This window comes from Primulina huaijiensis, chromosome 11 (assembly GCF_012295235.1).
Source record: "Primulina huaijiensis isolate GDHJ02 chromosome 11, ASM1229523v2, whole genome shotgun sequence".
Lineage (NCBI taxonomy): Eukaryota > Viridiplantae > Streptophyta > Magnoliopsida > Lamiales > Gesneriaceae > Primulina > Primulina huaijiensis.
Genome location: NC_133316.1, coordinates 3,308,447 through 3,326,508, shown reverse-complemented (window position 1 = coordinate 3,326,508; position 18,062 = coordinate 3,308,447). Strand labels below are relative to the sequence as shown.

Below are 18,062 nucleotides of genomic sequence, written 5' to 3'. Positions count from 1 at the left end.
GGTTTGGGGTGGGGTTTTAGTTTAAATATTGCTTAAAAATCTTAATTAAACTCTAATTGCTAGCTTAGGCTCATTAACAATGTTAAGTAGGCCCATTTAGCCCATTAGTGTTTAATTAAAAATATTAAAATAATTTTGCTTAAATAAGTTTGTGAATTTATTAGTCGGATTGCCAAAACGTTCGCATTTTTGTTGAAAATCCAATACCGATAAAATTTACGTCTCGGCGTATAAATTCACATCAAAACCCCTTATTTTCAAAAATATGAAAAAGCCTCACCCTTAATTTAAATAATCAAAAACAAATATTTAATAAAAATATTTTCTATTTTTCATCCTTCGGTCTCCGTTCCTCGATCGCAACTTGAATAGCCTTTAAAAATACATTTTAATGCCACTATGTAGAAAAATATATTTTAAACATGTCAATACGCACAACATAATTAATTAATGCAATTAAAATAATTAATTGAAATACACAAGGAATTTAATAACTTGCGTGCATGTGGTTCGCGTGAACTCTTAAATTTTCGGGGTGTTATAATCTTACCCCCTTAAATTGAATTTCACCCTCGAAATTCGCTTATCCTTGATAATCAAAAGTTTAGACTTAGTTCTAGTATCCCAAAAATCCATGCTTCCGCTGCGTTACTCTGATAAAACTTAAGTTCTAGAATGTCCTTACGTCTCCTGGATCTCAATTAAATTTTTTCTTCTAAATCCTTATTTGCAAGTTCGCACTTAAGAAGATCCATAATGACTTAATGATATATTATTATAATCTCGAATTTCAACTTTTCTTACAATTCCCAATATCCAAAATGGATGACCATACTTATCGTATATTACTTTCCAAATATTCTTAAAAGTCTAAATCATCGAAAATTCTTATCATTTAACACATTCAATTCTCACTTATTGTTAAACTAATCCCCAAATTCTTTAACAATTGTAAAATTACTTCTTAATTTCCTCAAGAATTATCCTAATTGGTCTTTAATTTCAAAAATCCTATTATTAACTCATAAGTTTTTTGACGTTCTTAATTTCCATCTATAGGTTTCTCATAACATAATTTCCAAAGATTTTAAACTTATTCACCCAAAAATCAATTCCTATAACCAATCTTACATTTCATCAAACTTAAAATCCCAATTTATACATTTTCTTACTTCCAAAGATAATCGAAGTCTTCGAATCATTATTACTTATGAGTAGTTCACAAAAATTCAACTAGTAACCACAAATCATAAATATTTTCTTAGAAAAATCTACGTGTCCCAAAAACATTCATAATATTTACGATTAACTAATGACCCAAAAAGTAGAATGCCAATACTAAAACCCAAAAATCAACATAGTCCAATTCCACCACAAAGCCAACATGCATTGAAATCAAATAATTTTCTATTTGATATCGTATCATGTATAAAAATTCTAAAGCATATAAAAAATATATTATCATAAAGTTATTAAACATGTGACTTGAGCATATAATTCATGTGCTTATGAAGGTAAAATCATATTAAATCATATAAAGCATGTAAACTTACAAATTGAGGCTTGACGACTGATCTTTCTGGCGCTGATAGTGGCACAACCCTTTACAGGACCTTTGCTTTGATACCAACTGAAACTTCTGCTTATTCGTTTTGCTTAAAAAGTACTAGAAATTTTTTTCCTCTCCTTAATCTCCATGATTCAAAATACACATATCTATACTTTAAAATACTTTTGCACCATTTTTAAAATAAAACATCCAACTAGTATTTGAAAATCCAAAGGAATAGTCAAAACATGAAATCGTTAAACGTTTTACCAAACCTAAAAAGCAATAAATTTGAAAAGTATCATCCTCTCAAAAATTACTCAAAAGACTAAATAAATAGTCTTAAAATCTTTAACATAAATCATAAGTGCGGAAAAATTTAGAAGCACCGGTCCTCGGGTCATGTGCACCTTCAGTCCAGTCAAATCAGGCATCCAAGCCTCCCTCAACATTATTAATTATTATCATACTCACCTGCATCAATCACACCTAGTGAGTCTAAAGACTCAACACATCATATTCTTGATAACAAATAATACGTATAAAACCACAAGCAACAGTGAAAAATACTTGTACTTAAAATAACATTTTCATAATAATGCATAACTTTAAACATAAATATTTTCGTAAACATTTTCATATCAACATATTCATATTCATTTTCATATCAACATATTCATATTCATATTCGTGTTTGTTGAATTCAAATCGTGATTGTTACTCGTATTCTTAATCGTATTGGGCGATAGATCCATCTAGAGAAAACTATAGTACTGGGCGGCGGGGACACCAGTAACACTCTCACCTTTCAACTAGGCCTTGACCAACGTATTAACATATTAACGTATTCTTATTTGTATCCGTATCCAAGGAAACACGATCGTCGGGCTCCCACTGTGACCGTAACGCTCACGATATTTCCAACATATCATCGTATTTAGTCACAATCCCTTCACGTCCTTCAACATGTCGTATTTCCATCGCTTAATAAAAACCTGCATAATAATATCGTTTTATTTTGAAACCAAGCATGCAACATGTCTTTTAAATGTCCATATTTAAATCATAAAATCATAAATATTTAAAAATCATAATTTAACATATAATTAAAAATTCATAAACATTTAAAATCAACATTTTAACATATTAAATTGTAAACATTTAAAATAAACATTTTGACATAAAAATCCTTAAACATATAAAATAATCATATTAGCATATAAAACAGCATTCAGAGCATTGCCATGACGTTTACTAATTTCTAGGTATAAAATGGCTGTTTTACCCCTAGACGTAAAATTTCACGTTTTTGACTTTTTCTTAATTCCGTCGACTCTATACCATCCCAAATAATTATTTAAGCTTACATTAATTTCTTATATTTTTATTTGACTTAAATCGATGACTTTTAAATTAATCTTTAAATATAACGTATTAATTCGTTTTAATCCCGAATTAAACCAAACCTCAATATAAATTTTCAAATTAAAAACTTAGACTTTTAATAATTATTTGAGCTTAAATATAATTTTTCACAATTTTATTAAGCTTAAATCTAGGCGTTTCAATTAATTCTTGTTTATTCGTTTTTAATGTTTAGACGTACATCCCGGTTTTGACTCGTATTGACTCAAAACTTAACCAAACTTGAACCAAAGCTTAATAACACCTAAATAACCCATATTCAACCCAAATCAAGCCAATTATAACCCTTGAACAAGCTTAGGAAGCTACTGAATTTTCTAAATTTAATTTTCGAAGCCCTAGTTTGTTCGAACCCTATCTTGCCTCGACCCTAGCCCTTGGATGACCCAACCAGCCCTAGTGTACCCTTCCTAGGACCACGATGAAGCCCTTAACCACCTACTGGAGCAGCCTCTACAACCCATTCAAGCACGGCCCTACCCGCGTCCCTCTATGCCATCCATGACACCAAAAAGGCTAGCACCCTTCACCCTTCCCTTCCAGCCCTTTCACAGCCCGTATAAGACCATGACTAGACTCTCTTAGGACCATTGAACACATCCCAACAGCAGCTAAGAGCCGTGTTGATACGATCCCGCCCACGAGATATTTGATTTGTCCCGATCTTTGAAACAAGTAATTGATAGGTGTGATAATCGCCTCTAGATCACGCGGTCTAGCAACAATTAATCAACGATAGGAACAATCGCGTTCAAGAGAACCTCCAAAGAACCCGTCCTTGGCAACCCTCGTGATATTCGATTGACAAACGCCACAAAATATAAATCTTTTGATAAGTTTGATTTGATACGACGCAAAAGTTATAACGAAACTTAAGCTTGTTTTTGAGAGAATTCTCAAAGAAAAGTTTTATAAACTCAATAATTCAATGTTGTGTTTTCAAAAAATAAAATTCGTCTATATATTGATACCAAATCAAAAAGATATGAAATCTACTTGCCAAGATAATAAAAACTCTAAAATAGAAAAAAAATTTGCGCCCAAACGTGTCGGACACGGACCTCGTGTAGGCCTCCGGGTAAGGGTCCGTGTATGCTCGGCCAAATTACTCTCCGGGAAAACATTGGACACGGACCCCGTGTACAGGTCCGTGCTCGGGTCCGTGTAGGCTCGGGATTTCTCTTCCTCAAGTGTAATGGACACGGACCCCGTGTACGGGTCCGTGCTTGGGTCCGTGCAGCCTCGGTTCTTCAAAATAATGCTTGAATAATGTTCCTTTGGCCCCACACGTATTCCTATGCATCACGAACCTTGGACATCCTTGTACCTCTTCCTTGAACCTCTTTATTCGCACGTCATGCCCGGCCAGATTCATATCTTACTCCCCTTCTTCAAAAAGATTTGTCTTCAAATCTTGTCTACCTACGCAAAAATGAAGCAAGTTAGCAATAACAAGGAATATATTATCAACACGCTTACTTTCAAGCTCAAGTTTGTAGGTGCTATCGTTTGCTCCCTCCATCAGCACTGGGAATCTCAATATCACCGTTGCCTTTCCTATAAACGCAACAACTTTACCACATACCAAATAACAAATGACACAAATGATAAAATATCACTAAGTATCACAAATATAAGATTTTTTCCCTTCTTAGACCTAGTCAACACAAAAATAAAATCCATACACGTGTACGACCATAGCAGACTAGGAATAAGAAATACTTCAAGCAACTCATAGAAATCAAGCTCATGTGCTCTCTCCCTATAGGCAATGCACTCTTCACTATACCATTTAACATACCTCTTCATCTGCAACCAACACATATAGTCATGAATTATATCGATGATAAAGTAGCAACAGTATGCTCTGCTAGCACGTAACTCATGCAATACATTTAGAGTTAACAATTTATCTTCCTTAAAATTGTATTCATTATGATCATAAAAATTCTCATGTGCAATGCATGTTTCACAATTCCACTCAATATACCTCCTCATATGAAACCATAGTAAAAATTCATGCATCCTATCAATGGCTCTAGTTACTTCATGGCTACCAATCAAACAAATGTCATGTGCCTCAATATCAAACAACAACTCATGCAATGGTTGTAGGATGAAAAATTTATTCTCTTTAAACAGGTATTCATCATGAACAAAGAAATAATCATGTTCACCCTTGCACCTCTCAAAAACATCATCAAACCAACTTAAATCATGCAAATAAGACACACTAAATGTACTATCCATGTAATATCTCATCTCATCACAAAAATCTAAGTCTAAGGTATACAAACCATTGTAGCAAGCAAACTCTACCAACTTAGTAAATAGTGAGACATCAAAATTCATAGTAGGTAAATGCAATTCATCCATGGTCTCAAATTCATAACAATCAAGGAATAAAGGTAAAGTTACATCCAACCCCCTAACCACCACATTTGCAAGATATTCCCTAAGTTTTGGGAAACGATATAACAAAGAATTAAGATAAGGACGGAAGTCATACCTCATGGTTGTTGCGTTGGCAACTACCTTACCTCACCCTGATTGCTTTCGAAGTCATATGGATCATCCCATGGCTTTCCAAACTCATCAACACTTGCTCTTCTCCTCATCATGCGGGCGCCAAAGTCCTGCAAAGAAGAATTAATACTGCTCGGGATTGAACCGGCTATATCATCACTAGATATATAAAGCTCATCTTTGTACAAAGGTACTTGGAGAGATTTATACAAAATTAAATCACGGTCATATTCACTCTTTTGGGCCTTTAATTTATTTTCTTTTTCTCTCCTTTTGGCCTCTTTTGCATTTTCTTTTTCTTTTCTTTCTTTGGCCACCTCGCTCTTTTGATCACTCATTCTTTCGGCCATTTTAAATTCATTTTCACTCTCACAATTAAATTGCAATTGATCATCAGTAATTACAATTGAAATAGGTTGATCAAGAAAGGTACATGATGAATCATAACATGCGTGCAACAAATTATTACTACTTTCTTCTTTCTCCTCCTTAGCACACACATTAGAAGCAAATTCACCATCTAAGGATTCACCCTCCACAGTACAACATTCTATGATCAAGTCAAAAATCAGTGGAATACCAACCTCCTCAATTCTCTCAACCACCACTTTAGGTTCAACATCAATGCTCACTTCAACTCCACACTCGACTGCAACGTTAGATTCACAATCAACTCTGGAATCCAGTACATTCACCTCCTCATTTGGACATTGGCTAATATCATGTCCAAACTCTAGCCACCAAATACATTGAATATCATAAGTATTAACATTTGAAATTTTAGATGTACCTTGATACCCATGCTTCAAAACCAACTTCGGTCTAGTCTTGACCTTCTTCTCTTCACTCGACCTTCGTGCGGATGTCAAAAACTTCTTCCACGAGTCACTTCCCTGCCTACCACTCGATTTGCACCTCCTATCATTACCCAATACCAGGCGTGGTGCTCCACTCTCCTTGACTCTCCTAGCCCAATCAACTTCACGTGGATCATCCATTCCGCACCGCCTATATTTCTCACGAAGGGACTTACACTCCTTCTCCCACATTTTATCCAACCCCCTTAACATTGTTTGAAATCGACGATCGTCAACCATTATACCTGCAAGAAAAGGTTAGTATAAAACAATAAAAGAATAAAGTTTCCTCACCATAAATTCTCATTAGTCACTCCAATGAAAATTCACTCGCACTTGTCTTTTTTCCTCACCACAAAACCTCACAAATCACTCCAATGAAAATTCACTCGCACTCGTTTTTTTTTTCTCACCACACAACCTCACAAATCACTCCAATTAAAATTCACTCCACTCAAATATTTTCACTCTAAGTGAGAATTCTCGAGGGGGCGCTTAAGTCTCGTGGCTTCCACGTATCAAACTTATGAGATCAATCCTGTGACGCTTGAAATTCGACTCACCTAGACCACACAAGGATAAGCAACTTTGGAAATTGACTAAAATGCGACTAAATGACAAGGACAAACTTAACGCTGAAATATAAGCGCTAAAATTCAACAAACACCCGATTCAATTTTTTTTATTTTCGGGTGAACAGTAAATTTGGCTGATGAACAGTAAATCTGAAATTGAACAGTGAATCCGATAGCGATGACGATGAACAGTAACCTCGACTTTTTTTTTTTTTTTTTAGATTCAACAAATACGTAGAAATCGCTACACGAAAATCGGTATTGAAAATTCTATGAGGAATTGAACGGATACGCTTACTTGAATCAAAAACCAAAAGCTCTGATACAACTTGATACGATCCCGCCCACGAGATCTTTTATTTGTCTCGATCTTTGAAACAAGTAATTGATATGTGTGATAATCGCCTCTAGATCACGCGGTCTAGCAACAATTAATCAACGATAGGAACAATCGCGTTCAAGAGAACCTCCAAAGAACCCGTCCTTGGCAACCCTCGTGATATTCGATTGACAAACGCCACAAAAGATAAATCTTTTGATAAGTTTGATTTGATACGACACAAAAGTTATAACGAAACTTAAGCTTGTTTTTGAGAGAATTCTCAAAGAAAAGTTTTATAAACTCAATAATTCAATGTTGTGTTTTCAAACAATAAAATTCGTCTATATATTGATACCAAATCAAAAAGATATGAAATCTACTTGCCAAGATAATAAAAACTCTAAAATAGAAAAAAAAAAGTTTGCGCCCAAACGTGTCGGACACGGACCCCGTGTAGGCCTCCGAGTAAGGGTCCGTGTATGCTCGGCCAAATTACTCTCCAGGAAAACAATGGACAAGGACCCCGTGTACAGGTTCGTGTAGGCTCGGGATTTTTCTTCATCAAGTGTAATGGACACGGACCCCGTGTACGGGTCCGTGCAGCCTCGGTTCTTCAAAATAATGCTTGAATAATGTTCCTTTGGCCCCACACGTACTCCTATGCTGCACGAACCTTGGACATCCTTGTACCTCTTCCTTGAACCTCTTTATTCGCACGTCCTGCCCGGCCAGATTCATATCACGTGTGCTTTTAGGAACCATAGCCAAAAAACCTAGCCCATGAAACTCAATATTTTCGTTCATGTTGCTACCCTATCTTATCCAACCCTTAAACATGCACCTAAGGACCCTTAAACATGTAGAAAAATGTCCCTTCCCATAGCCCTACCATGGCAGTCCCTTTGTGCATCATAACCATAAGTTTTAATGCATAAAAATCAAAGTTTTGGTATGCACAAGCCACAAAAACGAAAATACATGGAGGGATTCATATTTTTCACGCACACATGATTAAACATACATAATATGGTGTGAAAGATGAGAAAAAGAAGAAGTATGACGTGTCTTTGCGTTTTAAACGCATGATTTTACGTTGACGACGAAGAACGACGACGAGGAGGGCCTAGGCTTGAATTCCCTTGAAAGCTTTCGAATTTACCTTGAAAATATGATGTGTGTGCCATGTATTTTTGAGGGAGAGTTTGGGGAGAATTGGGGAAGGTGGCCGTGTGGTTTCAAGGGTTTGGGGTGGGGTTTTAGTTTAAATATTGCTTAAAATCTTAATTAAACTCTAATTGTTAGCTTAGGCCCATTAGCCATGTTAATTAGATCAATTTAGCCCATTAGTGTTTAATTAAAAATATTAAAATAATTTTGCCTAAATAAGTTTATGAATTTATTAGCCGGGTTACCAAAACGTTCGCATTTTTGTTGAAAATCCAATACCGATAAAATTTACGTTCCGGCGTATAAATTCACCTCAAAACCCATTATTTTCAAAAATATGAAAAAGCCTCACCCTTAATTTAAATAATCAAAAACTATTATTTAATAAAAATATTTTCTATTTTTCAGCCCTCGATCTCCGTTCCTCGATCGCAACTCGAATAGCCTTTAAAAATACATTTTAATGCCACCATGTAGAAAAATATATTTTAAATATGTCAATATGAACAACATAATTAATTAATGCAATTAAAATAAATTAATTGAAATACACAAGGAATTTAATAACTTGCGTTCATGTGGTTCGCGTGGACCCTTAAATTTTCAGGGCGTTACAACCCTTAAATTTTCGGGGCGTTACAACATGAGATGAAAACCACAAAAGAGAGCAACAGATCAAACACTATGGTATTATTAATCTACGCCAAGGTGGAGATTTGTTGACTAGTTGACATATATTAATAAATATGATGGTTGATAGTTGGCAAATTTTAATGAATATGATTGTTCTTAGTTGAAGGATGTGGAGAATTTTGAACTATATATTTCATTTCAAATTTACCTATAAATAGGCTTCATGTTTTTCCTTGAAGATAATCCCAAAGTGAGAAACAAAAGAAGCAATTGAGATAACTTCTTGAGAAAAATCGATAGTTTCTTTGTATAGGGTTGTGATAGAAAAAAATATTAAGTGAGAGAAAGTTTATCTCCATAGTATAAATTTTGTTGCTCTCTTTCCCATCAACATAGGTAAATTGCCGAACCACGTAAATTTCTTGTGTCTCATTTTTCATTATTTGCTCACATATATAATTTTCTATATGATGCATCACAACCAAGTTCAACAGAATATATGTGACAAATAAGTGATAAATTTAGAATTTATTTAATGGTGCTAAAATGCTATAAATAAATAAATACGTGTGTGTGAAATAGAGAGTTTATTAAAAATTTGAACAATCACCTTAGAAAAATATTGATGAATCCAGCAATTTATTTTTAGAATAATAACTTCACAAATCAAACTCCATTTCCCACTGTAATAACTAATTTCCCCACTCTTTTACCCAACAAAGTTCATAATACATTTATTCAAGTCAGATTTCAGGCATATCAATAGCTCGTTTTGAAGGGCTTGTATGTATTAAGATCAAGGACAACACCAGCTACAGATCCTACTGCTGCTGCTATAGAAACACAAAGACAAGCCATACTCAGTATCTGTAACCCGATCCACTCGTTCGTCCACCGCCCGACCTTGTTTTGAGCAATGTACATCTCCACGGGAAAATAAACTGTTAGAGGCCAAAATCCTAAAGCTCCAAGTATCCCAACCACGTCGTTGAAAAATGGCAGCAGCATCGCTATGATGGTTGTCAAAACAACAAAGGCCGTTCTCCATGTTAAGCGGAAAAAGTTCAGCTGATAAACCCCATAAAATGGGATAGGCATGTCATATTCTGCCATCACAAATTTGCTCCGGCTCCATTTTTGCGCGCTCCATTTTTCGACAAATGAAAATAAGGGCTGGCAGTAGACCTAAAGTTTTTGCATTTTCATCATTTTGTTAGTAATGTAGGAACCAAATTGAGCAAAATTTTCTGACTAGCTGTGAGCTTATGATTGATCTTTGTTTATACCTGGTAGGCACCAACTAGATGGACCACTATAGCAATGTTGGCTATGTCAACCAACCAGTATGGACTGTAAAACCCGAAACCTGTGAGAAGATTCCCGGGTGCCTGGTCTCCGAAAGCAGCATAGCCCATGCATCCACACAAAATGTAGAATATGGTCGTCACGGCGATGCTTAGGGAAGCTGCTTTCTTCATGGTTTTATGCTCTGCTGGAGGAGATTTTATTGTGTCTTGAATCTCTATGAGGACCATCGAGTATGAATAAGCGAAGGCAATCGCTCCCAAAGCTTGTAAGCTCCTCCATAGCTTATTCGTTGGAGTAACCATTCCAGATTTCATCACCGCCCCGATGCTGATTCCGGTAAGGCTTCCTTTGAAGCTCTTATTTTCTGAAATTAAAAACATGCAGTAGACTATTAGCTTCTTGTTCAAAGGTACTAGTTTGATCCGATATTGTGTGTATGCATATATGTATATGCACCTGCGACTTGGGCGACGCCAAGAGCAAGACCTACACCAGAGTATGTGAAGGACATGACTGCTGCGACTATGGAGAGCCACCACACTTGGTCAAAATCGGGTATTTGGGAGAACAAAATCTCCAAGATTCCAAATGTTATCATGTATCCATTGCCCGACATATGACATCCGTGTTTTGTGTGGTTCTTGTGATAACAATTTGATCTTCTCATAGCCCTTGGTAAGAAAAAAAAAATGGGATCAAACACAAAAATTCTACTCTTATTTGAATATTTTTTTGTGAAAACATAAGTTCTTCTGTAAGCCATATATGTAATCACCAACTTACAGCATGCTGGAAGAGGCAGCAATTGTGTAGCCAATAGCCACACCGAACAGATTCACGTACTGAATCCAACCACAAAGCTGAACTTTTTTCCCACCTGGTGTTGCATAAATATTAGTGCCACCAAACTTAACAAAATTAGTACACAAAAAATCAATGAAATACAGGAGGAAAGTGAGGATTGACCTAAGTTAGCCCTGACAGCATCCATATACGTGTAGTTTCTCTGCCCAGTAACAGGGTCACCTGTCCTGTAACACCTGGATAGGAGATTTGACGAGTAAAGGCTGACTAAAGCAAATAGCGACATAACAATAGGTCCAGCAACCCATCCCAGTTGTGCAACTGCCCACGCCAACGAAAGCACCCCCGAACCGATCACGGCAGTAATAATATGTGATGTTGAAGTTGTCAAATTGCCTGCGTGGGATATATAATTAGTGTCATTACTGTATGGACTAGTTGGTTTCCCCATGAGCTAACGAAGATGAAATTGTCTGCGCTTATCTTTCAATATGCAATCTAACTCTGTGACTTAACGAGTCGATCTGAATCCGAGCCAATAAATATTCAGGGTAGAGCCCGATTCAAACTCATCCGGTCTCGCTTTTGAGCAAAACCAAATAACTATTTAGTGATCATAGTACTTCAAGTTTTTTAACGTACTGCACATCTTGAAAATTCGCACAAATTTTTTTTCGAAGTATTAATTAGTTTAAAATGTAATTAATATTCATATATATGATATGAAATATATTGTTTTTGCTCAGGAAAAGCGTATGTATCCAGTCATTAACACTAGCAATAATGCAAGAAATGAGTACGAAAATTAGATTAAAAACCAGTTCTTTTTATGCGGCCGTCATCATCGAAGCACTTGGAGTAAGTGGCTTGAAGGTTCATCGCTTGGGTCTCGCTATTTTGAGCTTTAGGCTGGACGTCAACTTGCAGGTAATGCCGGACATCATGTCTTTCTTCAACCTTAAGCACACGTTAAAAAAATAATAAAATCCAATATTAATCACAGGAATCCCGAAACGTTATAAAATCATCCGAGGATAGTTTTTTCTTACAACTCCATTGTAGATTCTTGAAGGAAGAGTTCGACTTCTTGGCAACATGATTGATTTTTTGGTTTAGAATGTAAAACAAGCTGTATAGTCCGAAGAGATCGTATGCTTGATTGGGAAAGGATTAGCTAGTGGGGGTTTTATAGCATTAGGATCGTGGCAATATTTGTAGTGGCTAGAATACCAGTGATCGAAGATGGAGGCCGGAAATAGGGCGTCAACGTTTGTGGGATTTATGTTACACAAACAACGCGCATGCTTACTATTTAATATATTGTTATAACTATCATGATTAATTTGATGAAGTTGGCAATATACAATACAAAAATGGGAAGTGGAAGGGTCTCTATCCCAGAAATAAACCAAGATTATATTTTTCTTGCAAATCGAAAATTATTGTGTACCATAGCCAGTTTGAACTGCACGTATTTAGTGAAGTGGAGTCACAGCCTGAAATGACCTCGTGTGAAGGAGAATTAGCGTGCAACAGCACTCTCCCAATTCATTTTCTTGATGATTCTTCAGAAATAATGCTTGTCCGATTCAACTTCCACTATCCATATATCAGCCAAATAAGGGTATTGAAGCCAAGAGTTTTGTGATTTGTGGTATAATATATAATTAATCTTTAATTTGTTGAAGATTTGGGTATTGAATTATGTGCATAGATTTGGTTTTTTGGGCCAAAACTTTGCACTAGAAGTGGAGGCACACCTTAAAATCTATGTTGTCATAACATCAAACATCAGTTAGAAAGAACACTTCAGTAAGCAGCCATGCATCTACTTAGATATATAGGAAACCGGGCAACAGGCCAATGGTTTCACCCTGGCATTCCTAGTGTAAGAACTCGGATCGAATCCCTCCTATCCCTAGTTTAGGATACTCCCAAAAAAAAAAAAAAGATATATAGATATAAAGTACTTGTTTATATTTCACTACCCTTGCACATGCCCGAAATTGGATCGTGTGGTGATTTCACGAGTCCACTTAATGGTGGAAGACTTGAGACTACGAATGATATTAATGCAGATGTTATATATTAGACGGGGGCGATCGGTGAGTGTGGTGGTCAAAATTTGAAGAGAAAAATATGCGTGAAAATAAAATTCTGGTTATTGTACAAATATTTAAAAAATATTTTTATTGTTTTATATGTGGAAAAAACTGTTTGGATAATGTTTTTGTAAAACATTTTTTAATATATTTTTAAAAAAAAATGTTACTCAAGTATAGTTTTTAAAGAACAATTTAAATGTATTTTTTTGATATTTTTAGACATGAAGACAATAATGAAAATCAAAACATATTATTTTTTAACTATAAAATATTTTTATAGAATAATTGTCCAAACTCATACTTTTTGGCATTTCGCTAGCTATCACTAAACTTCATGGCTATTTGGACGTATTGGATTGGCATGAGGTCGCACATTCCAGGGACACTTAATTGTTACCCCAAATCGGGATTTTTATATATTATTATTTCACTACCTCGTATTAGAGGATTTTAGATGTATAATAATTTTACACGAAATCTTTTGTGAGACGGTCTCACGATTCAATTTTGTGAGACAACTATCTTATTTGGGTAGCTCATAAAAAAAAATTTTAAACTAAAAGTATTACTTATAATTGTAAATATGGACAAGATTGACACTCGTCTCACGGATAAAGATATGTAAGATTTTCACAAAAAACATGCTAATAACTTTAATAGTTGCTTCACGGTTAAAATATCTTATTTTGTATATTAAGGTTGGACTTAATAGAGATAAATTAGTATTTTTAATATGTTTTTTTTTTATCTTTTTGATTTTTTTCGCTGGAAAAATTAAATTTGTTTCTTATATTGACTTTGATTTAAATTTTTCAAATTTAATTTTTTATCTTATTTTTTTGACAAGAATGCTTGTATAAAAAGAAATTGATTGTATAAGCACACAATGCTTATAGACAGACATAAATATATGAGTATGACTCTTATGAAATAGTTTCATTGATCTATATTCGAGAGGGATCGACTCAGGCCCGTACATGGAGCGAAAATAATAATTTTTACATAAAAAATAATATTTTTTCATAGATCGGATCGGGTAATAGATTTGTTTTATAAAATTGATTCGTGAAACACTTTCGTATGAATTTTTGTGTTAATATATATTGTGATTTGGTTTTTAGATCGGTATTTCGAAAATCGAAAGCAAACCAATCCGAAGTTTTGGACCAAAGTGGGTTGGACCCTTTTTGAATTATTGAATTCTCAACTCATTTAGAAACACACTTCAATGAAGGTTACAACCTTACAGGCCTTGATACGACCTCACCCAACTCTAATGGGATCAAAGATCCAAAGTTTTATATTTTTAATGGGCTCGAAAATCAAATTACCACGTGGGCCCAAGTCTTTCCAAAATGAGCCGCGGGCCCATAACCTACCCCAGCTGCTTTTCGTGTCGAGCAAGTTCGATCCCAGTATAGAGTTCAAATTCCTTATTCGGAAGATCGGCGCTACTAATCGCAGCAGCACACGTGAAGAACAGTGAAAACGCGCTACGACAGAGCAATAACGGTGTTCTCGCCGGACGGCCACCTTTTCCAGGTGGAATACGCCCTCGAAGCCGTTCGTAAAGGTAACGCCGTCGTAGGTGTTCGAGGCGTTGACACCATCGTGCTTGCCATCGAGAAAAAGTCTACTCCTAAGCTTCAGGATTCTAGGTCATATGATTTAATTTTCACAGATTTGCAAACAATTTTGGATTATAAGTTTGATATTTTTTTTGTTCCTGATGATTTTGTGGTTTAGATTAGACGAACAAAATGTGTATGCTTGAGATTTTAGGTGTCTGGGGTGGAAATGATGTGTTTAAGGTGATTTGCTGCGACTTTCCAATTCGAAATTAACCGTAAAATGGTAATATTGTTGAAAGAATTAAATCCTCTACGAGGGAACCTTTTTAAATTAGCCAGGCTCTTGAGAAAGTAATGAGAAGTAGTGAAATTGACATAACGCTTGAAGTTATTATTTACATTAAACTGTCCGTAGCTTCATTCAGTTTTCGAAATATTTTTAGAGAATATAGGACAAAAAAATATTTTTTCTTAACTGATCATGCTTCACCTCCCAAGTCTCAGCTTATATGTAACTCAAATGGCTAATTTTTCTTGATTATGACCATTAAATAGTCTCTGAAGTTCTTTAATTTATCTTATTTGTCTTGTCATTGATGGAGAATTGCTATCCATGTGCTTTGAAGCGTATAAGATTGAAAGTTCTTTTTCTGCTTGCATCTTTCAGATCTGAGAGGAAGATTGTGAATTTAGATGATCACATTGCATTGGCGTCCGCTGGACTAAAAGCAGATGCTCGTGTCCTCATCAACAGGGCGCGTATTGAATGCCAGAGCCATAAGCTTACTATTGAGGATCCCGTGACAGTCGAATACATCACTCGGTACATTGCTGGGCTTCAGCAAAAGTACACACAAAGTGGTGGTGTGAGACCTTTTGGCCTCTCAACATTGATTATTGGGTTTGATCCACACACAGCTACTCCATCACTCTATCAGACAGATCCATCTGGGACATTTTCTGCATGGAAAGCAAATGCCACTGGGAGGAACTCAAACTCTATACGGGAGTTCTTGGAGAAGAATTACAAGGAAACATCTGGGCAAGAGACGGTGAAGTTAGCCATTCGTGCTTTACTAGAGGTAAATTATTCATTTTGGCATGACTTCATATTTATAATCTTACAGTCTTCTGTTCATATCGTTATTTAGGCTAGATTGTGTTATACTTGCTACTTTTCCCAATCTTTGATAGTTTTATGGATTCATTCTATTACTACTGTCTAGTTTAAAGTTTCCAAGTGTGGCATCCTATATTCTATGATATTATAGGATAGGTCTTATACTTGTGTTTCCAACAGCAGGGATAATTTAAATCCGCTCTAAATTGAAGAACCCCATTGAAACAGCTGTAGGGTGCAAATTAATCCATTTTTTATCCCATAGAATTTTGTGGGACTGCATATTGTTCATCTGTTACCAGGATTTGGTTTTGCAAGAACCATCCCCACAGAACTATTTATCTATATGTTTGGAGGATATCTTGTACCTCCTTTAAAACACACTGTCAAGGTTGAATTTTTGTTTTTCCTCAACAACGGATGGCGTAATAGATTTGGGAGATTCTATTTCTAGCTATTTGTTCCATGAGTATTGCTAGGAATGTTTTCACTATAAACTGCCTTGAAACTTGAAAATAGGTTACGAAGCTTGATGATCTTCCTCTTCTGTGAAGATTGTTATCTTAGAAAGAACCTGACGAGCACTTGACAGCTTCTATAGGGAGTCGCATACCCATTACGTTGTTTCCAATTAGTTTGGTGGTCTTGTATGATCGATCCCCTGCTAAATTTCTTGGGCTTTGCTTGTATCATTTATACTACTCAAATAATACTATGTGTGAATGCATATTTTATTTTTTGATAGGAAACGATGATGCTACTCTATTTATACCTGATTGATTATCTGGTTCTGATGATTTAATGCCTTTTCATAAGTGGCATGTTTCCTAGAAGTCTAATTGCTGAAACTTGTGAGCTACGTTCATGATATATCCCTTGCTGCACTTCAAAAGATTGTGCTGGTACATTTCCTTGTTTAACATTTATGTATACAAAAAACTCAACTAGATAAAGATATCAATTTTGTTTACAATTACATTTATCTTACAAATAACACCTATAGGCTATACTCTGTCCTCTCTCTGGTTGCTCCACAGAGGTGGTTCTTGTTGTGAAATGATGGACTGAAAGGGGAGTGGCAGTTACTTGTTGTACTTTTACCTATCACTGAAATTTGCTTTCTGCTACTTGATTCTGTGAAACACGGCTTTTGCTCTGGTTGTTTTGGAGTGTAATTCCCTATTTTTTGGGCATGTTTGTTATGGGATTGAAGGTTGTCGAGAGTGGCGGAAAAAACATTGAAGTGGCGGTGATGACTAAAGAAACGGGACTGCGGCAGCTTGAAGAAGCTGAAATTGATGCCGTTGTTGCTGAAATTGAAGCTGAAAAAGCCGCTGCTGAGGCTGCTAAGAAAGCCCCTTCGACAAAGGAAACTTAGCACCTGTACTTTTATCACTTCAATCTCGGATTGTGATATGTTGTTGCATGTAACAAAAACGATTGGGGCCATTGGTTGTCATCTATGGTTTTTCTCCATTCCTCGCCAATTTCTATATTACTTCATAAAATAGATTATGGTGAGGTGGAGAATCACCGTGTATTATATCATGAAAAGATTTGATGGATGAATTTCAAATAAAATTTTTCTTGGGTGGATTTGACAAAATCTATTGAAATTGTATAATTTGATATTGAGTGAATTTGAATTTTATTTCAAATTTATCCATCTAAGCAAATGAAATATCGTCATCTCAGATCCATACACAAACTAATGATTTTTGGTTTGAAAATTCACAAAACACCAAAAGTTAGAAATTGGAAACTTTAAAATATATATTTAATATTTCCAATGTACAGTAGCTTTTGAGAAATGTTCAGAAATCGTATTTAGTAACCGGTGTGTTTTTTATTATTTAATGTTCGGAAAACGAGTCCAGTCATTGACAATCAATTACTTCTTCGTATTATTACTGTGTCATACGAGTAATGTCATTATCCACGCAGAACATGATATTATATCATGATTTTATTTATACTATCACATATCATATGTGTAATGTCATTATTCACTCAACAAATGACATGTGTGCTGAGTGAATAAATCACGATCATTCATTCAATCGTCATAATGTATAAATGAATGATCGTGATCCGTTATTC

At 35.4% G+C, this 18,062-nt stretch overlaps 2 protein-coding genes across 2 annotated transcripts; one reads left to right on the top strand and one right to left on the bottom strand.

Moving 5' to 3' along the window:
- Positions 1-9,648: 9,648 nt before the first annotated feature.
- On the bottom strand, positions 9,649-12,420 carry LOC140987468 (amino acid permease 3-like). Its single transcript, XM_073455984.1, has 7 exons — positions 12,216-12,420; positions 11,985-12,123; positions 11,329-11,562; positions 11,146-11,239; positions 10,819-11,033; positions 10,341-10,726; positions 9,649-10,239 (listed from the first exon to the last, which is right to left on the bottom strand). The coding sequence occupies exons 1-7, from the start codon at positions 12,261-12,263 to the stop codon at positions 9,814-9,816; spliced, it is 1,542 nt and encodes a 513-aa protein (XP_073312085.1). The 5' UTR covers positions 12,264-12,420; the 3' UTR covers positions 9,649-9,813.
- Positions 12,409-17,438, top strand: LOC140987776 (proteasome subunit alpha type-7-like). Its single transcript, XM_073456433.1, has 4 exons — positions 12,409-12,434; positions 14,750-14,929; positions 15,510-15,924; positions 17,176-17,438. Exons 1-4 carry the CDS (start codon positions 12,409-12,411, stop codon positions 17,338-17,340), a joined length of 786 nt encoding a protein of 261 aa, XP_073312534.1. The 3' UTR covers positions 17,341-17,438.
- Positions 17,439-18,062: the final 624 nt, after the last annotated feature.

Excerpts from the sequence above, each read along its gene's own strand:
- LOC140987776 (XM_073456433.1), top strand. The coding sequence starts at position 12,409 with ATGGAGGCCGGAAATAGGGCGTCAAC. Across the intron at positions 12,435-14,749 it reads GCCGGAAATAGGGCGTCAAC|AACAGTGAAAACGCGCTACG; the intron begins GTTTGTGGGATT and ends GCACACGTGAAG. Across the intron at positions 15,925-17,175 it reads CCATTCGTGCTTTACTAGAG|GTTGTCGAGAGTGGCGGAAA; the intron begins GTAAATTATTCA and ends ATGGGATTGAAG.
- LOC140987468 (XM_073455984.1), bottom strand. The coding sequence starts at position 12,263 with ATGTTGCCAAGAAGTCGAACTCTTCCTTCAAGAATCTACAATGGAGTT. Across the intron at positions 12,124-12,215 it reads CAAGAATCTACAATGGAGTT|GTTGAAGAAAGACATGATGT; the intron begins GTAAGAAAAAAC and ends CGTGTGCTTAAG. Across the intron at positions 11,563-11,984 it reads CGGCCGCATAAAAAGAACTG|GCAATTTGACAACTTCAACA; the intron begins GTTTTTAATCTA and ends TATCCCACGCAG.